Source organism: Stegodyphus dumicola, chromosome X1 (assembly GCF_044657685.1).
Source record: "Stegodyphus dumicola isolate Sdum_Otavi_A_Nest chromosome X1, ASM4465768v1".
Classification (NCBI taxonomy): Eukaryota; Metazoa; Arthropoda; class Arachnida; order Araneae; family Eresidae; genus Stegodyphus; species Stegodyphus dumicola.
Genome location: NC_140780.1, coordinates 24,311,619 through 24,332,145, shown reverse-complemented (window position 1 = coordinate 24,332,145; position 20,527 = coordinate 24,311,619). Strand labels below are relative to the sequence as shown.

Sequence of the window (20,527 nt, the reverse complement as noted above, 5' to 3'; positions counted from 1 at the left end):
TTGTCCTTTACCATAGCTTTATTTTGATTTCAATTATTGTACTTTACTTTTGAACACCAGTATATTGCATCTGTTGTGGTATTAACTATTTTAGAGGAGAAGACTAAAATATGCTCATATACTGTTCAGGAATTCATCAAATATTCCGCAACTTAGGAAAGCAAATGGAATAAAATTTGGGGTTCAACAAATCAGCTGACACGAAGTAATTGATGTTTACATAACCGTATTCACCAATTCATAAAATATTAAAAACGTTGTTTTCCTGTCCTGTCATCGGTAGAACGTCTCATTTATTGCTTTATGCTTACTTCCTTTCGTCGAAATTATTTTATTATTATATATATGTTATTAATTAAATTAGTAATTATTTATTAATCACATAATTTGTTAATATATTAATTTATTCTGTTACAGGTTCTGTAAGCAGCTTCGAAACTGGAGGACCTAAATTCAAAGACCGGATAAAGGAGATGGTGTTTAAAGTATGCGTTCCTACTTTCGGTACTGCAACATTGGTTTAATTCTCTGGTACATATTAAGCAACCTTTCTCGTCTTGAGAAAATAAAATGATTGAAGGATTCGATCATCTGCTGGAGGATACTTAAGGCAATATGCCTCTGGTTTTCCGGGAAAACATTTATTTATTTATTTATTTTGTTCTATTTTTTTCTTTTTCCAATGGTAGATTGTGAATAGTTACAAATGTAACCCAGTCCATTAATCTATACAAGGTCAGATGTGGTGGTCTCCTTATTATGGGGGCATCTAATAGGTGGGCTACCATTGCCTTTCCTATGAATGGACGAGCAGTTGCAACCATGCCTTCTCCGGGATTCGAACCCAGGCCCTTCGGCATCGCAGTCAGCTTCCCTGACCACTATACCAACTGGGAGGCTTTTGTGTTCTATTTGTTTCTCTTGTTTTCTTTCATTAAGCCTCTTTCACTTTCCCTTTCAGTCATTAAAACTTTTTAGAAATTTCAGGAGTTTACTGCAATATTAATTTTTTAAACAATTTTAAGAATCTAGTGCCCTAAAATAAAGTAACTGAAGCGTTATTCATATAAAAAGAGAAGAGAAATACGCCAAAGTAAAACATAAAATCAGCAGAGCAACAACCTTATGTTTGGCGTAGATTTTACTCAAGACTCAATCAATTTCGTGGGCAAACAGGTACAGATCCCTTTTCATCAAGAAGTAAATGAAGGGAATTCCTGATGAAGAAGGACCTGTACCTGTTTACCCTTGAAATCGATAGAGTCTTGACTAAAATCTACGCCACGCATGAGGTTATTGCTTTGTTAATCTCTATTCATTATTTTCCAAAATGCGAAGAACAAAAACAGATTTCAGATCTTCATTAATCTGAATTCTAAATGAAGGAAAAAGTAAAATTTCTCTTGGGGAAGTAAAAAGGAATACGAAATATATTTATCTTAATGCTAAAAACTTAAAAATATCTGCAGTGCATACTAATGAAGAATGAATATTATTTAAATTGACGAAACACGGGTAAATCATCACGTTACTTTGTCCGAATTTTAATTATCCAGACACTGCAATTCGCGAAATGCATTCAAAAGTAGCCATAGATTTTATAATGGCTCACCATGGTGATTTAAGATGCAGTGAAACTGAAGTGTTTCAAAGTACTTTTTTTTTAATTCAGTGTGTATAGAAGTTTCTGTTTTCAATAGTATTTTTATTTACTTCCCGTGCAGATACTCGTTTTGCAAGTGTTGGTACAAAAATTTTCTACTCTGGAATCATTTCAAAAGTATATTAGCTAGTAAAGTAAACAAAAAGGAATATTTTCCCCCGCTGTGTTTTGTGTGTATTGAATTAAATTACATTTCCCCTTCAAGTTATATCGCTTATAATTGATAAGTTCCTTGCTTTAGATATGAGGAATTAAAGATAAGCTTGTCTTCATAAGTTATGCATATTTGATAGTCTAATTGCTAAAAATAATTTAGATTTATGTAGACTTTTTTACAAATTTTCATTCAAAGAATAAAGAAATCTGTAATTTTGGTTTGGTTTAATTATGACAAAGCACGCGTGGGTTATCTGCGAAAGGGGGGAGATGCCTTCGTAAGACTTTCTAAAGGAACTTGGCTCCTATCTAAGTTACACATGGTAAAAACCACAAAACACCTATGCAATCAACACGTTCGCAAGGAATCACATCCAGCTCGAACTACAAGCCTTTAGCGACTTCAGCCTTCAGCGTTTTGTTTTGCCTAATATCCATATACTGCCAGCCCATATTTTCAGCCACTTGGCCATTGGTGGGCTTCAAATTTGGCCATTGGTGGGCCATTGGTGAGCCATTGGTGGGCCATTAGTGGCCATTGGGCCATTGGTGGCCATTGGCACTTGGCCATTGGTGGGCTTCAAATTTGTAACTTTATTAAAACTATAAAATCTGAATGGGTAATAGTGAATAGGTCATCCCCTATGTTTCAATGTTTTAAAAGAAACTGCAAGGCCGTATTGGTCATTCAGTTACGTTTTTCCTAGTATTTTATAGTACAAAATTTATATTTAATAATATTTAACTTTCGTTTTTTTCTTTGTTTTATACAATGAAGCTCACATCTTTTAATTTCTTTTTTCTACTTTAGTGCCAGTATCATATGGAGTTTTATAAATTAACAATATTTAATATTTTATAATTTTATAAAACATCTTTTAAGATTAATTAAGACACAATAACACGCCGAATAAATACTAATTCAGAAGTCAAACAACAAAAATCAGCGTTATATTTAAAAAATTTTCACAGGACTAGTTTCGATGGTTTTACCGAACCATCATCTTCAGCTGCAAAACCGCAAATGAACAAGATAGGAAATAATGTTTAGATAAGATAAGAAAGCCTGGACAAGAATAAGCAAGTGGCGCCATCTGTTGGCGAAACCAGAACTAAAACATAATTTCTCTAAAAGCCGAAGGCAAATTTGGATTGGAATTAGGATCGTTAACTAGAACAGAAAGATTTTTATGAATGTGAAATGCCTCTAGAAAATCCAGTTCTCCAATGGAAGATGTTTTTTGAATAATTTTGGCAGCAGAAAAATTGAAAGTGTGATTTTCGGACCAACAATGCTGAGCAACAGAAGACTTCTGTGTTTCCTTTTTTCTAACATATGCCTCATGTTCTTTGACGCGAAATTTTAAGGCTCTCTTAGTTTGACCAATGTAAATTAAACCACACTGGCAAGGAATCCTATAAATACCCCAGGAATTCATATCCGGAATGGGGTCCTTGAGTATAGAAGTTGGAATTTTATTGATGGGAGAGTAAACAACCCGAAAGTTAAATTTCTGCAAAATATGTGCAACTTTATAGCTAATTGATGGAAAGAAGGGAATGAAAACAGAATTTTTATAATCTCCTAAAATAAGAGTGTGGCTTTTAGTGTGTTGAGATGAGAATTTTTTAACTGCTTGATTAATAATGTTGGGTGAAAAGCACCTGTCAATAGCTATTGCTTTTAAATAATTTAGTTCTTCATCAAGGGCTAGTTTGGAGGAGCAAACTTGAAGAGCACGGAAAACATAGGAATAAAATGAAGCTAACTTTTGTTTAGTCGGATGACATGATTTAAAGTGTGGTGGAAGGCAAACCGATGAAGGTTTACGGTAAACTGTAGTACTGAAGTTGGATATGTTACGTGTGACCAGAATGTCGAGAAACGGAAGAGAATTGCAAGTCTCAAGTTCAAAAGTGAACTGAATAGCAGGATCAATAGAATTCATTGTTGAAAGAACTTTATTCAAATCATCTTTCTTACCTTCAAAACTTATTCTTGTCCAGGCTTTCTTATCTTATCTAAACATTATTTCCTATCTTGTTCATTTGCGGTTTTGCAGCTGAAGATGATGGTTCGGTAAAACCATCGAAACTAGTCCTGTGAAAATTTTTTAAATATAACGCTGATTTTTGTTGTTTGACTTCTGAATTAGTATTTATTCGGCGTGTTATTGTGTCTTAATTATAGAAGCCCCAAACAGGCTTACATTTTGCTTTCTTTTTTGCACGTGGTGTGGCCGCCATTTTGTGATTGTAGGAGTTTCGGTGAGTACATTTTTTGCAATTTTCAAGTTATGTTTATGTTTTGTACATTTGGATATTGTGCTTTGCATGTCTGATTTCTTGCATTTTGCTTACAAACATTTTGTTTTCTATTCATTTCAGTGAGGGATTTTTCTGCTATTTTGTGTGTACTTTATTATTGCTCAGTTAATTTAGTTTGATTTTCTGCATTGTTTATCATGCCTTCATCCGTTAATCGTTTCACTAAATTACGCCTGAAACGGCAAAAATTCCTGAATCATCTTGACTTTTTACTTAAATGTAAATGTAAAAAATTGATCCCCAATTTTATTCAAATCAAATCTAATCAAAAACCTTCGAGTCGCGTTTCAAGAATTCTGTTAAATTGCAAACTTGCCTTACTTCGGTCCGTGATAAGGGATACACGTCAACAATTGTCCAAAATTGAACATGAACTCTATAAGCTTCATCTGGAACTCGCTAAAACATATCCAAAATTCACTGCCCTTGAACAAAAGTCTTGGTCTAGAACGGAGAATGCAGTTAACCGTCATAAAAACACCCTTGCAGTTAAATTCGAAAAACTTCTTTTACAGTCTTCCAGTTCAAGTAGTTCAAAAAATCTTCCCATTGTAAACATCAAGCCAATAGTTAATATTTCTAATGTTAGTCTTTCAGAAGAACAAGAGAGAATTCTAAAATATAATTTTAACTTCTCACAAACCTGTAAACCCTCGATTCCAAAGATTTTGGCTCCTATCGAAAAAGCTTTCAAGTTCAGTAAAGTTTCAGATTCACAGAAAGAAATGATTAGGCATCTTATCGCTCATAATGTGAATTTCAATAATAAACCTTTGAAACCAAATCTAACTGCGAGAGAAAGAGCTACAATGCGCGAGATTCATTCTAACCCGGATATTGTCATTTCAAAGGCCGACAAAGGTAGCCAGATAGTCGTCATGGATAAGAACACTTACATCGATGGTGTCACTAAACTCTTAAACGAAGGACCATATAATCCTATCCCTAAAGATCCTGCACCTTCGGACTTATCCAAAATAAAAACTGCGATCAAATCTTCGCAAATCATTTCAAGCAACTTAAAACATTCACTTATCCCATCTGTTGCGAATTGTGCCAGATTATATGCTCTTCCCAAAATTCATAAAAGTGGTATTCCTTTCCGCCCTATTGTATCAAATTTAGGTACCGCCTCGTATCCATTAGCTAAATATTTAGTTTCTAGATTTTCCACTCTATTAGACAATAACATTTACACCATAAAAAATTCAATAGAGTTTGTAAAAAAGGTTAAAAACATTTCTCCTCGTAATTTACTCATGGTTTCTTTCGATGTAAAATCATTATTCACCAATGTCCCAGTGGAGGGTGCATTAAGATGTCTAGAAACCAGACTTCGCGAATTTCATTTCTCTTGCATCGAAATTGATGAGCTAATTTCTCTCACTCAACTCTGTTTGAAACAAACACATTTTGTTTTCCAAAATAAATATTACAAGCAAACTGAGGGATTAGCCATGGGAAGCCCCCTCAGTCCCATCCTGGCTGATATCTACATGCATTATTATGAATCAAAATTGTTTGAAACTTTAAAATTCCCGGCATGGTTCCGCTACGTAGACGATACTTTTACCCTGTTTGAAGGTAATAAAGATGATTTGAATAAAGTTCTTTCAACAATGAATTCTATTGATCCTGCTATTCAGTTCACTTTTGAACTTGAGACTTGCAATTCTCTTCCGTTTCTCGACATTCTGGTCACACGTAACATATCCAACTTCAGTACTACAGTTTACCGTAAACCTTCATCGGTTTGCCTTCCACCACACTTTAAATCATGTCATCCGACTAAACAAAAGTTAGCTTCATTTTATTCCTATGTTTTCCGTGCTCTTCAAGTTTGCTCCTCCAAACTAGCCCTTGATGAAGAACTAAATTATTTAAAAGCAATAGCTATTGACAGGTGCTTTTCACCCAACATTATTAATCAAGCAGTTAAAAAATTCTCATCTCAACACACTAAAAGCCACACTCTTATTTTAGGAGATTATAAAAATTCTGTTTTCATTCCCTTCTTTCCATCAATTAGCTATAAAGTTGCACATATTTTGCAGAAATTTAACTTTCGGGTTGTTTACTCTCCCATCAATAAAATTCCAACTTCTATACTCAAGGACCCCATTCCGGATATGAATTCCTGGGGTATTTATAGGATTCCTTGCCAGTGTGGTTTAATTTACATTAGCCAAACTAAGAGAGCCTTAAAATTTCGCGTCAAAGAACATGAGGCATATGTTAGAAAAAAGGAAACACAGAAGTCTTCTGTTGCTCAGCATTGTTGGTCCGAAAATCACACTTTCAATTTTTCTGCTGCCAAAATTATTCAAAAAACATCTTCCATTGGAGAACTGGATTTTCTAGAGGCATTTCACATTCATAAAAATCTTTCTGTTCTAGTTAACGATCCTAATTCCAATCCAAATTTGCCTTCGGCTTTTAGAGAAATTATGTTTTAGTTCTGGTTTCGCCAACAGATGGCGCCACTTGCTTATTCTTGTCCAGGCTTTCTTATCTTATCTAAACATTATTTCCTATCTTCTTCATTTGCGGTTTTGCAGCTGAAGATGATGGTTCGGTAAAACCATCGAAACTAGTCCTGTGAAAATTTTTTAAATATAACGCTGATTTTTGTTGTTTGACTTCTGAATTAATCTTTTAAGATTCTCCAAAAATTCTTATTACTTAAGTCTAACGAAAAACATGGTAATATTTATTAACAAAGTATTATTCTATTTTTTATTTTCCTTCTTTCTGCACCAATATAAAACATTATGGAATATAAGAATCTACACTGATTCCCATTTTTACCTTTTTTTTTATTTTACGTACTATCAGACACCCCCCCCCCAAAAAAAAAGAAAAAAAGAAAAAGGAAAAATCGTCGTTTTGGCTTTGAAAAATTACTTAGAATGCTTATGAAAATGAAATGTCCGGTCCATGTTAACCCCTACGAAAATGTAAACCTCAGCCATAGTGCTTTCATTTTAAATATATTAGTAGGTAGTCTAGGAAGGCAAAAAAATGTTTGAATATAACAGTTTCATATCATTCATTGCAGACTTTCCATATGCACCAATATTCCTCGATTATAGACAATTAAATACGTTTTGAGGTAGTAATCAATAAAGCACGATGCATAAAACTGGTCTGGTTTAATTAATAAATTAATCAGGCATTATCATTGTCAATATATTACACGCTGTACTATTAATTAAAAAATGCAAAGCATACTGAGTACAGGAGTATACTGTTTCTCTCTTACGTAATTATGAAGGTAACAGATTTTATCTTTTAGTCTTATCAACAGAAACTAACCAATGAAAACATGCAGTTCCTGCCTGAATATGATACTATTCTATAAGTTATAATGTTCTGTTTTAAACATGATAGAAGTAAAAGTCATTCTTTTACCAGAACTTATTGGTGTGGATACAGATGAATCAAGCAATATGTGGTTATTGAAAACCGCGCCAGGAACCCTTGCCATTATAATTTTCTAGTAAGGGTATGAACTAATAAAACAAGCGTCTGGGGAGTATTTTCAGAGATAGGTATTCAGTTTTTCTTAGGAAGTCTGGTAATCTGAGAAAACAGACGAAATTATGGGTCGACTAGTTCTGTGCTCCCTTTCTTCCTCGTATTTGATTTTATGGGTTCCGAAAACACAAATTTGAACTCATTATCGCGAATGCTGTGGGAATACATTACTAAGTGAGCTCTGAGTTGCTGTAGCGCATTACATTACAGCCCGTTCTCATCTAAGCTTTAACCAAAAAACTAATTTCCTCCCTCTTCTCCTGTTTGGAATACCATGGATTACTGAAACCAAGGATACCAAATCAACGGATACGAACGCATGCGCGTAATTAAAAATTTTAACATTAACTTTACTTTCCTAAAGTGTAAATTATTCGAAAACTTCAAAGAAGTTTTCCAGTTACATTTTTGACAACTGTTATGAGTAAATTTAATATTTGCGGACTGTATATGCAACCTTTTCATCCTTCGTCTTCTGTATAAGCAACCTCCTCACAATCTATTCAGCTATACACCTTCTATCTGCCAAATTATTTGGTTTAAATCTCTGTTAGAGAGTCCTCTGAAAAATAATCTATTTGTGTTTACTGCACATGTCAACCAAGATATCTGCAACATTCATACCACGCAAGGACACAAGGTTTAATTTCAGTTTCATATCGAGCTAGGAACCTTATGCATATTCTAGAAAGCAGAAACTTTTGACATTAATATTAATTATAACTTTAACTATCATGCTGATATTGTATGTGAGTTCTGCAGAGCTAAAATTCAAAATAAACCATTTTGATGTGTATATGCAAATGCAGATTCAGATTACTTGAAAAGTGAAAAGGATTGCAAGGATTAAATGCTGTCAAACGCACCAACTACATTCAGCAAATCTCGCACGTATTCAGTGCCCGACCCCATATCTAATCTTAATCCTCTAACGTAATCTTCTTATTGAACATTATCTTCGAAAGTCTTTTCTTATCGAAAAAGATTTCGGTAACTACCGACGCAGAGTGCTTTTGAAAGGATTGTTCAACTAAATATCTCTTGAATGGTTAGTGTAAAATCTGTGGTTCTATTTTGATTAACGAATGAAATAAATTTGGCTTTCAGACTATGACAATTTAGGTCATGTGACAAATTTATTAAAAGTATACAAAATTTAAATTTTTACATTAGTTATTAATATAACCAATTATATTTTTTCAAAAAAAAAAAAAAAAAGGTTACGAAATGTAAATAACTAACCTTGAAGGAAATGTCTAAAATTTATGATTTAGTCACTTCTACCCAACAAACAGAACAGCAAAAATTTTGGTTTCAGGGGGACGCGTGGAAAATGCATTACACTAAAGAAAAATTTCAAATTTTAATATTTCTGCAAAGAAGAATATAAAATCTATATTTCTACATATAGACTTTTAATATGTTCGAAAATATATACTTGCATGTATATATCTGCCTTTAGCAGTATTTATATAGCCACCCTAAAATTTTATTAATGATGCAGGGTAATTTTTCGCCGTTCAATGGTTTTTCCCTCTTTACACCTTGAAGAAAATGTTGCTTTTAGTACGCGAATTTTGTGTCTGGCAAAGTAAAAATTTTTGCCATTTCACTGACAGAAAAATACTTGTTGTAAACCTCGTGCGCAAGCGATCCCGGGATAAAAGTGCAAATCTGAACATTCTGCAACAGAATTTTTCTTTATAAAATAAATGCAAGAACCTTCGTTGGGGACGTTAATTTTCGATTGCAAGTTATTACAACAAGTCCCCTTCTCATTATCTAACACTTCTATTTCTATTTTGAACACCTCATTTTAAAATGTACAATTTTATATCGCGTTTCTTGAATTTTAGGGAATCGCTTCTTTAATTATGGTAATAATTAAGCTTTAAATTATATCAGATTTTAAACTGGAATCTGTTTACGATCGCATTTCTCTTTTCATTATTATTTTATTTTATGATATGCCTTTTTTGTTTTTTTAATACCTAGTAATTTTGAACGGCGAACTTTCTTTCGAGGTGTCAGATGTTTTTCCGAGACGGCCATTTTTGCAAGAAGAAAATTGCATACATTTTTCTAAAATGTATCATGTGACAAAAACTGCCACAATCTGTAAGTTCACTTTATTAATTTTATTTCTTAACTTGGAACCGTAGGTTTACCACTCGCAGTTTTTAAGAGATTGTTAGCAGTTATCTAAATTGTGCTTACCCCTAAACACCAAATATTTTTAACGGTATTCAAGTTATTTAACATAATTAGTACTATACAAAGATGAAAGAACATTTTAGTCAAAAGTCAGCCAAAAGTAGTCAAAAGTCAGCCAAAAGTAGTCAAAAGTCATTCTACTATTGTGCCATACTGGACTATTTTGGACCTTTCTATTAGGACCTAGACTATAATCTGAAATTAGAATGATGCAGGAATAACTGTAACCAAGGTCCATATATGTGGTGTTAGAAAATATTTTATTCAATAAAACAGTACTAATGCCAACGAAACTAACTACACGGAAATATTACTTATGCAATTTTCTTCTTTAAAAATAACAATGAAATGTATTTAATTCATTTAGTTCAGTTATTAAGAATGTACAGGTTTCGTGATTTTGTCCCTTTCTGCCACTATTGCTAGAAACTTTGTAGAATTATTTGACAGCGTACTGATATTTGTAAACGCTTCTCTCTAGACATTTATAAAATTGAGAACGACGATGTATGGAATAAATCTTCAGAGAAAAAGGTCATCATCGTATAATAGAAAGCGGTTAGGCTTGCTTATTTGAATACAGCAAAGCCCCCGACGGCTAACTTGCCTGAAGAGAGGATTGCCTTCGTGGAGAACTTTCTAAAATTAATTGGCCTATATTCGCATTACAGATGGAGAAAACCGCGAAAACGAACCATACAGCCATCCTAATAGCCTAGGATCGGTTTGGTTTATTTGATTACAGCAAAGCAGCACGTTGGGGTTTTGCACAAGGAAAAGATGCCTTCGTGGCTTTCTAAGGGAAACTGGCTCGTATCTACGTTACACATGGCGAAAACTAGAAAAACGCCCACTCAGCCAAACTGCTTGCCTGGAATGAAACCCACGTCGAACTACTAGTGTTCAGCAGCTTTACCATTCGACCGCTAATGAACGATCGGCTGGGATCGAATCCAAGTCAAACTCTCAGCATTCATCAGTCTCAACTACTGGGCAATTGAGAATGTACAATTACTGAGCAGAACCCGGAGTTATCTCTGTAAAGATGCTTCCAGTAATGCGAACCTTATAGGCAGTTTACTTTTATTTACTGCAAGAAAATTTTGTTAATAAGTTTGTTATAAGATACTGGGTTTCATAAAATCGCTTTGACGCTATGCTTTCTTGGGGGATTTTCTGAGTGTTTTGATCTGGTATTTAATTAAGGAAATTAAGAATTGGTGTATTTAATTAAGGAAAAGCACGCAAGAACTGTCTGCCTAAAAGTAGAGATGCCTTAAAGGAGGACTAATGGATAATGGCTCCAGGGACGTATATTGTGTTTTCATATAGAGCATACTACTGAATACCAAATTTTTAAAAAAATGTATTTATTAATGTAAGTTACATTAATAAATATATTTTACATGTATTTATTAATGTATACATTACATATATTCGAAAGTTGCCTATAGTATTTGCCTATTAATTATAATTAAATATTGCACAGTATGTAAAATAAGGTGTGTGTGTGTGTATTGAGAATACGGCAAAGCACACGAGGGCTATCTGCCTAAGGGGAGGGATGCCTTCGTGGAGGACTTTCTAAGGGAAACTGGCTCGTATACACGTTACACATGGGGAAAACCACGAAAACGCCCATGCAGCCGGCCCGTTCGCGGGATTCGAACCTCGGACCGAACTACCAGTGTTCAGCGACTTACCGCTCGGCCGCTGGTGGGCCTGTAAAATAAGGAAATGGACACAATAAAAATTACAAATTCATCGGATGTAATGGTCTGAAATGGTGATATGGAAACTATTTTGTAAACAATTTATATTCTACAGTCATAATTCTATTTTGCTTGATTGATGCATATTGCATAATAATTTATTTGTAAGGGTAATTAGTAAATAAATTGCGCTAATCAATTATCAATTATTCTAGCGGCAGATAAAATTTGAACACTGGTATAGTTAATACTAATGTAAACAAAATCAGCGACCGAGTCTTTTAAATTAATTTATCATGTTAGGTGTACTGATGTTATTTACACATGGTATAATTTCCCTGCAAGTTTATTTTTAATCTCAAGAGGAAAACAGAGAACATTCAACTCAAACAATTCGTAAGACTAGTGTTAGATACATTTAATAAAATTTCGCATAAATTGAAATTAGAAGAAAGAAATTTCCCTGAATTCACGAAATTTCACAGATTTGCTTATTATTAGAATCAAGCTTTCGCCCATTTTCTGGGACATATCACAGTTTCGCGATTTCAGATTTTTCGATACACATTATGTTTGGAGGGAAAAAAAAAAATGTTCCTTTTGTGTACTGGCTTTTTGTGACCTCAAAAGAAATCGCTATTTTCCGTATATGGTGTTGTGGTCAACAATTTTACCAATAAATATTTACAATTATTTACCCTTTCCGAGGACTTTAACATACTTCAAATCCATCCATCAACTTACATTCTTATAAACAATGTTGTCCTTATTCTTTAGGAAAATTATCACCATAGCAACCGCTTGAAATTAAAATTACGATAATGATATTTTCGTTTAGTTAAATTTTTAAAACGATTTTTTAAATAAGCGTAAATTTTAATTTAATGTTTTTAATATTACTATTAGATAAAGTTTTTGATATTTAAATATTTTTAGAATTCTTAATATGTTTGTACTCCTCCAGTGTCATATAATTTTTTAATTGCAATTCATGAAATCCTTCAGCTCAAGCAATAAGAAATGTTCATGCTAAACTTCAGCTACATTTTTCTACTTAATTTATCAGTTTTGTGTAATTTTTATCTGTTTATGTTATCGACAGACTGATTAGGGTAGCTCTGTTTTCTGAAAGCATGTATGTAATTTATGAATCAGTTTAATATTTTATTGCTTTTGTTATCCTATCTTTATTCTCATTTGCTTAATTTACGAAAAATCCGTTTTTTATCGCTCGTATATGAAAAAGCTGTAAACTTGTTCTAATCCTACAGTCACGACTTAATTTCTAACATTAGAAATGCTGGAATTTTACATACTGACGAAAGAAACGGGAACGAAAAATAAATAAATAAATTAATAGATAAAGTAATAAATAATGAAAAATCAAATATAAAGGGATAAAAACATTAATTAATTAATTTAATAATAATTAAGTAAATAATGGTTTAAATATCATAAAAATGAAATAAAATGTAGTAAATTAATAATAAATTAGCATAAATTCGAAAACATTAAGTGAAATAAAACAAATGGCAATAATTAATTAATTAATTAATTAAAAGCAGTAACTTAATAATAAATTAACGTAAATTCGAAAAGCAATAAGTGAAATAAAAGAAATGATAATATTTCATAATAATAAGACATGATACAGAGAATAAAAGGTAAGATTTATTTTCATCTCTTTTTTTTTTTTTTTTTTTTTCCAAACAGCCACACACATACTTCTCCGCATTTGTTTAGAATAGCCGAACCGATCAGATATACAGCCGTCTCATCATTGAGAACGTTATACAGGGTATACCACTAAGAATGGACTGATATTACGCTCACGAGAAGGCGTAAAAAGAACATAAGAATAATCCTTACATGGGATTCAAACCCTGCACTTTGGTTACTATTATGATTTCACAGAAAAATTCAGATAGACAGGAACAGGACAACAGCTGAATTAGAGCCTTGATCTGAGAAAATTATTTCAAGTCTTAATACAGATACTAATAACATACTGAATTTTTTGAACTGATAACTTCGAAAATGATAATAACAAATAAAAACCTTTCTTTAATATCATAAATATTAAATTAATTATCATAAATATTAATCTCCGTTAATATTGCAATTCAGGTGTATAACGGAGTTTGTCTCATTTGAAGCCCGGGTGCACTTTGGTTTCAATTTTGATTTCACTGAAAAATTGAGATAGACCGGAATAGGGCAACAGCTGAATTAGAGACTTGATCTGAGAAAATTATTTCAAGTCTTAATACAGATACTAATAACATACTGAACTTTTTGAACTCATGACCTTAGAAAATGATAATGACAAAGGAAAACCTTTCTTTGATATCATAAATATTAATTAGCCATTTTTATTGTTATTGTTTTATTTTATTGTCTATGTTACTTGAGTATGTCTGTTATTTTCACCTTATTTGCTGCACATGTCCGTTTAATTTTATCATTTTAAAATAATTTTTATTTTACAGAGTATGTTTAGAATCGAAATATTGGTTAAGTCCTTTAAAAGCTCCTCTGTTTCATTTCCTATGCTTCAAATTTCTGGTAACCTTAGTCATACTTTTAAAATTAAGATCTTCTAACATAAGTATGAAATCTAGTTTTTATTCACAAGCATTTTGTTTAAAGTTATAATGTACTGATAAACATAGTTATAATAAATATTGCGTTAGGTAATAGAATTACAATGAGGCAAAGTAGTAGGATAACTTATATGTTTAAAACAATAAGAAATATACTTGATAAGTATTACCTCATATCCCAATTCCTTCAGCATAATTTTCTGATCCGCCGCTCGTGGACCAATATGCCGGACGCTAAATTCATCATGAGTAGGTAAAAGTGCTTTTACAGCTTCTGAAATTTTAGGTTTAGAACAGAAGTAATTAACACGATACTTCAAGATAAAATGTATTCCAGTAGTATGCCGAAACATTTTTTTGCCTGCTAATCGAAGCAGTGGGTTTTCGACAAGTATACGCTGCATTTTACTGAAAAATCTACTGGTTTTGGAATCTATTTGGCATAGATACTGAAAAACCTGTCGAATGTGAGTATGACAAATATTATTTGGCCTCCTTGGCTGCGAAGATAACGTTTAAAGATAAGAAAATCTTGACATTGTAAAAGCTAGGGAAGAATTTTTATCGTTCTGTTGAATCAAGTTTAAACAGTAGCATGTTCACGCACATTATTTCGCAACGCCAAAGCAGTCGAGTTCAAAATTATCACTTTGATGGCATTTGGAAAGGATAAAATTTTACAACTACTAAAAATCGGTTTCTTATTTTGATAAAACCTGTTTTCGATAAATAAATGGAAAAATAACGGAAAGTCATGATTAAAAATTGTGAAATTATATAAGGAAAAGCGTTTAGTAAACCTTTCGGCTTTCCCACCAATCACTGGAATTATAGGAAATTCTGAACTAGAAAATGGTCGATATTGTGTAATCTGCATATAAGCAATTAAATGTTTAAAGAATATTATCTCTACATACAGACGTTAAAACAACGAAATATTTTCCGAAAGTAGCTTTGTTTTTTAGCAAATTATGACGGCAAGTTTGAATAAGGAAACGTTTTCAAACAAGGGATTCTTTTTGAGTCAAATTACTTCATTCCAAAATGAAACCTTATAAGGTTTTAAGTTAAACTAACCAAATTTCTTTTTATTTTAAGTTACCCTTTCCTGTAAACTCTTATTTCAACTTCCCTTCAGAATGAGCGCACGGTTCAGCTTTATGCTAATTTGTGTTGGAGCCAAGTTTTGTATTTAAAGGTTAGTGAGAAACTTCTCAAGTGTGAGAGAGCTTTCCGTCTCAGACCACGTCGGCTCGGTAGACGTTCACCAGAATAGTTAGTATTTTAAATTCTTACGCCTTAGCGCTGTTACTCTAATACTGATTGAAGTGATTTAAATGCGTTAGTACTTAGCAAAGGCTTGCTACGTACCATACTTAGGCCAATCTCGCGTTTAAGCTCTGTGACAGTGACTATTTAAATGTCTACTGAAGTTTTACTTTAAATTGCTTGATTGTTCAGTTTAGACCCAAGCGCCTTCATTATTTTTTTTGTTATCACTCCCGAGCTGGGAGTTGCTGTAAATAGTGAGTTAAATAAGAGGGTCTTTTACACCCTTCTTACGTTGTAATTCTTCTAGCACTCACAAGAACATAGCTGCATTCAGCTCACTGTTCGAGTTCAGGACATTGATACTGTCACCATTATGTTTGCCAAAAGTATGCACAGAACACTAAGTCCTGACAACCTTACATCAGAATGAAATATGCTAACAGAATGCGCCTTTCTATGTCTTCCAACTGGCCTCATTCGTTAGCAGTTGAACACAATTAGATTCATAGTTATTAAAAAATTACCATATTTCTTAAGTTATGTAGGAAAAATACACAGATATTTGGCATGTTAGTAAAATCTTAAAGTAGTTAACTCATCAGAGGATGAATGGACAATTCATAGGTAAGATTAGTTAATAGAATGAACAAAACTGATAGACGGATCTGTGTCAGATATACGCTGATATAAAATATGAACCAGTTTTCCTTAAATGTCTCTCCACAAAGGCATTCATTCCCTTAGCTAGATATTCCTCATATACTTTCCCGTACTTAAACATATGAAGAAAATCATTACATATAATTAGCTTTCTCACGAAAAGCATAACCACTTTTGCTTTAATATCTTAAACATAATTGTCGAATAACATTCCACAAATACACAGTTGTTTTCATTTACAACCAGTTAAACCTTTTTTATTTAAATTTTGAAGAATAAAGAGGTTATTATTGTGAAACTGCAAAACAGTTTTGTAAAAAAAGGCGTTAAGGAAGTAAACTGCGTAATTCTATTTTCCCCAACAGCAATGAAATTCAACTTTAAACAAATCGAGCTCTAAAAATGGAAAAACTTTCAATGGCACTTCTGAGAGTGAAGCCCAAACAATAGTTGTTATTCTGGCATGCGTGTGATATTTAGGGTTAAGATTATACCATTTCTTCCGGATCTGTCGAGGAATTCTTAGACCTGTTTCTTCACCTTCTTTATGATCTCTTAATGCATTTTCCGTATTTCCTTTTCTTGGATTTTCTAGCGAAGGGGGGGGGGGTCGCCTATTTCCGTGTCGCTAACTGCACTACAATTCTTTGACATATTGATGCTATGTGTCCTCGTATATTCTGATAGTTTGATTTTATAATTACGAGGTGGCTGCATGAGTGTTTTTGTGATTTGTTTTCCATATGTAACATGAATACTAAGTTATACATAAAGGAATTCTTTGAAATCCTCCACCGTTTAAAATCCTTTGAAAATTCTCCTCCAAGGCATTCTTTTCCTTAGGTAGAAAGCCTCGGTTTTTATCATACTAATTAGTTAAACAGACAGGCTAGACTTCCCATTATACAATTTTGTTCTACCGTCCAGATGGGAATCTGACTACTCTACCGAAGGGCCCGGGCTTGAATTCCGGAGAAGTCATGGCTGTTAATTGTCTTTCCCTTCATAGAAGGTAACGGTGGCCCATCTGTTAGGTGCCTTCATAATAAAGTGACCACTGCTTCTGTTTTTAGTAGTGGTAAATGTCTATAATAGCTAGTGTACGTCAATGTAATTGAAAAATAATAGTCTACATTTTTCTTGTAATTATTAGTTCCATTAGCTATAAATCTAAATTTTAATGGTGTTTTATGGAATTTGGGAATCGCATAAAGATTAGTAAATCTGTTGTAGTTTGCATTGAACGTAATATTGAGTTTCTTATGAAAAGTTTTAATCCTGTTTATAGATGTTTCTGTAAGGTTGGCTAATTGATAAGTAGTTGCGTTGAGAAGTTCTTTATGAATAATTTCAGCGTAGAATTGTTTTCATATAATGCTAAAGTTATTAGTTGCTTTATCTATTTTTGTAATAGTAAAAAGCTGTTTTAATTTATTAATATCTGATGTAAGTTGCGACCAATTCAGTGTACTTTTAAATTTGAGGTGACTGATTTCGGTGGATATGCGTTGAAGAATTTTAGCTCTGCGAAAGTTTATTTTGTTTCTTTTCTGTGTATAAATTTGACAAAGATTTACATTCCTATACGTTCTGAATTAGGATTATTTAATTATGGCAAAGCAAAATAGCACTATCTGCCCAAAGCAAGTATATGCCTTCTTGGAGAACATTTTACAGGGAAATGGACCTTATTCCCGTTGCACATGGCAAAAATCAAGAAAACATCTGTTCAGTCAACCCTTAGTTAGAACCCAGGTCAAAATATTAGACTTCATCCGCCTTATCTCCTCGGCCGATGGAAGGCCATCTAGTATATGTTTTTAGACATATTTTTGCATATGCATTTCCTAATATGTTTAAAAAAATTGAGGGCGAAACGTGAGTGTGAAAAAAATGAGATCAAAGAGTACTTTACTTAATTAAGTACTCGATTATCATGGCTCCGCTTAGCTCCCAACATAAATGCAGATACGAAAAAATTTAACTAGGTATGACATCTCTAAGGATATACGCAGCTTCATAAAAAGAGTAGCCATTTTATTGAATTTAAAATAAATAAATAATAATAATAATCAAGTGTGTAATTATTCCAACCAACAGTTTCACAAAGATGCATTCCTACTAGGAAGGCAGCTCTATGCGGGAAGGGGGGGGCAGATTGCGTCTCGTAGAAGGATACCTGATCAGAAGGGGCGCCCTTTTAAAGAAATGTATAATTATACTCGTAAATATTTATTTCAGGCTGTTCATTAAGTATAAAAATTTTATACAGACTGTGAGACCAGCGTCCAATTAAAAGGCGTGTTTAATTAGTTTTCATTGAATTTCAAACGCATCAAAACATTAATTGGCCTTTGGTGTCTTCCTGGTGTCAGTATCATGTTAAAGGTCGCTAAACGTTTCTTTTGCCCTGGGCTCGGTAATACTTTAATTTAGCATTGCGCGAGTCATTTGATTGAATCATTAAACAAAATTGCTCATGAATATTTTTAGCCTGTTTATTTCTATAATTGGCAACATGTTAAAGAGTTGAAGTGTTTATATTACAGCTACAAATATATATAAAATAAATAGAAATCATTGCTTATAGTAGATTATGGCACAGCACATGAGCATTATCTGCGCCTGTAAAAGAAATATTCCGTCATGGGGGGAATGTTTAAAGGAGGCTTGCTGATATTTACGTTGCACAGAGAGAACTTCTTAGACCTTATTGAGTGGGAACGTAACTAATCTTCTTCATTTTCGTTTTCGCCGAATTCATTTCGGTGAAATACAATACTATCAATTGCTTATAATATACTAGGCGTGATAAAAAAAAACTCTTAAAATAGTGCTAATCTCAGTTAAAATGCTTTAATTTATAACAATTTCACAATTATTAAAATAATCTACATGTTATGCATTTACATAACTGGTCAGACTTGACGATTCTTTCTTTAAAAACGGAGGACTTCACCAAAAAAGAACTCCTTTGATTTCATACTTCTTAAAATATGTTTATAGTAAGCAAGATTTAAAATTCTTCCGCTAGTAATAAACCTGCCATGGACAAAGACCCTTTGCATTTTGCCATACTTAATTAATCGCCCTAATTATATATGGAAGGGTAATTAATTCAATAACATTACCAGAGGTTCTTTTAATAAAAACCCAGGATGAATCTTCAGAAGGTGCTCTCATCTGCTGTTTAACCAGTGTCTCCCGAAATGCGTTAATTAATTGTTTAAGGCAAAGTAATTCGAGGGTTATCTGCCTATGGAATTTTGGTTTATTCAGTTATGGGAAAGCACGTAACGGCTATCAGCCTAAGGGAAAGGATGCCTTCATAGAGGACATTTTAAAGTAAATTGGCTCGTATCCACGTTACTCATGAGTAAAACCACGAAAACGTCCATGCAGATAGTCGAACTACCAGTTACCAACACTCGTTCACTGGTGGGTCAACCTACGGAAAGGATGCCTCGGCGAAGGATGTTTTAAATGACGAAAACTGTCATGCAACTAAGCCCATTTAATGGGATTCGAACCTGTCGAACGGACAACTTTCCAACGACTTCACCGTTCGATCGCTGGTGAAGCTGACAAACGTTGTGTCGAAAAACAATTTCTTTGAAAGATTTGAAAGTACTTCTTTTCTTTTATATGTTATTAGACAGTTTATGAATATTATTATGCAATTAATAATATATAGTTATCAATAATTAAGAATTAAATTTTATTTATCAAATTATTTTTATTAATTATATATATTTGTACATTTCATAATTAATATTCATTATTACTAAATTATTTTCATCTAGGAATTTCTTCCCCACTCTCATTCAGAGCACCTATTATGCATCTGTAAGCATGTAAGCCAAGAGGCTAAAAAGCTCCGAAAATTTTTAGCAGCATTGATTAACGCTGGAATTATTTACGAAAAGTAGATGCATATATTTGTGTCTGGATATCTCTAACATAAGCGAGAAAGAATGGGTTGAATCCCGTTGCATCTTGTTTTGCTGAATAATAGGCAACAGCTGACTTGCTGAATAAATCATTGAAATAATTACTGAATAAGTCACAAATGGTAGGTTGGTATCCTAGTTTCTCTGTTCACAGTCTACGTATATGGACATCATGTCTGCCAGTGTTTTGTCGAATTTTTCACTTAACCCATTGGTCTGTGGATGGTAGGCAATCGTCAGAAGATGACGTGTCTGGCATAATTAATTGACTTCTTTTACAACATTGGATAAGAAGTTGCGTCCTTGCTCACTTATCATTTCTTTGGGAGCATCATTCTTCAGTAGAATTTCTTCAACTATATTTTTTTTAGTTTCGGTTCCCTCAGCAGAAACCTTTGTGACTGTAAATCTGGTAAGATAATCTGTCTAAAC

General features: G+C 33.1%; 1 protein-coding gene across 1 annotated transcript in view; it reads right to left on the bottom strand.

The window, feature by feature from the left end:
* The window catches only part of LOC118185722 (glycine dehydrogenase (decarboxylating), mitochondrial), a 106,495-nt gene extending 91,790 nt beyond the window's left edge, over positions 1-14,705 (bottom strand). Inside the window, exon 1 of the mRNA XM_035355625.2 lies at positions 14,384-14,705. Coding sequence (XP_035211516.2) covers positions 14,384-14,617 — 234 coding nt within the window. The 5' untranslated portion in view covers positions 14,618-14,705. The remainder of the gene's footprint in view (positions 1-14,383) is intronic.
* Between the last annotated feature and the right edge of the window lie 5,822 nt (positions 14,706-20,527).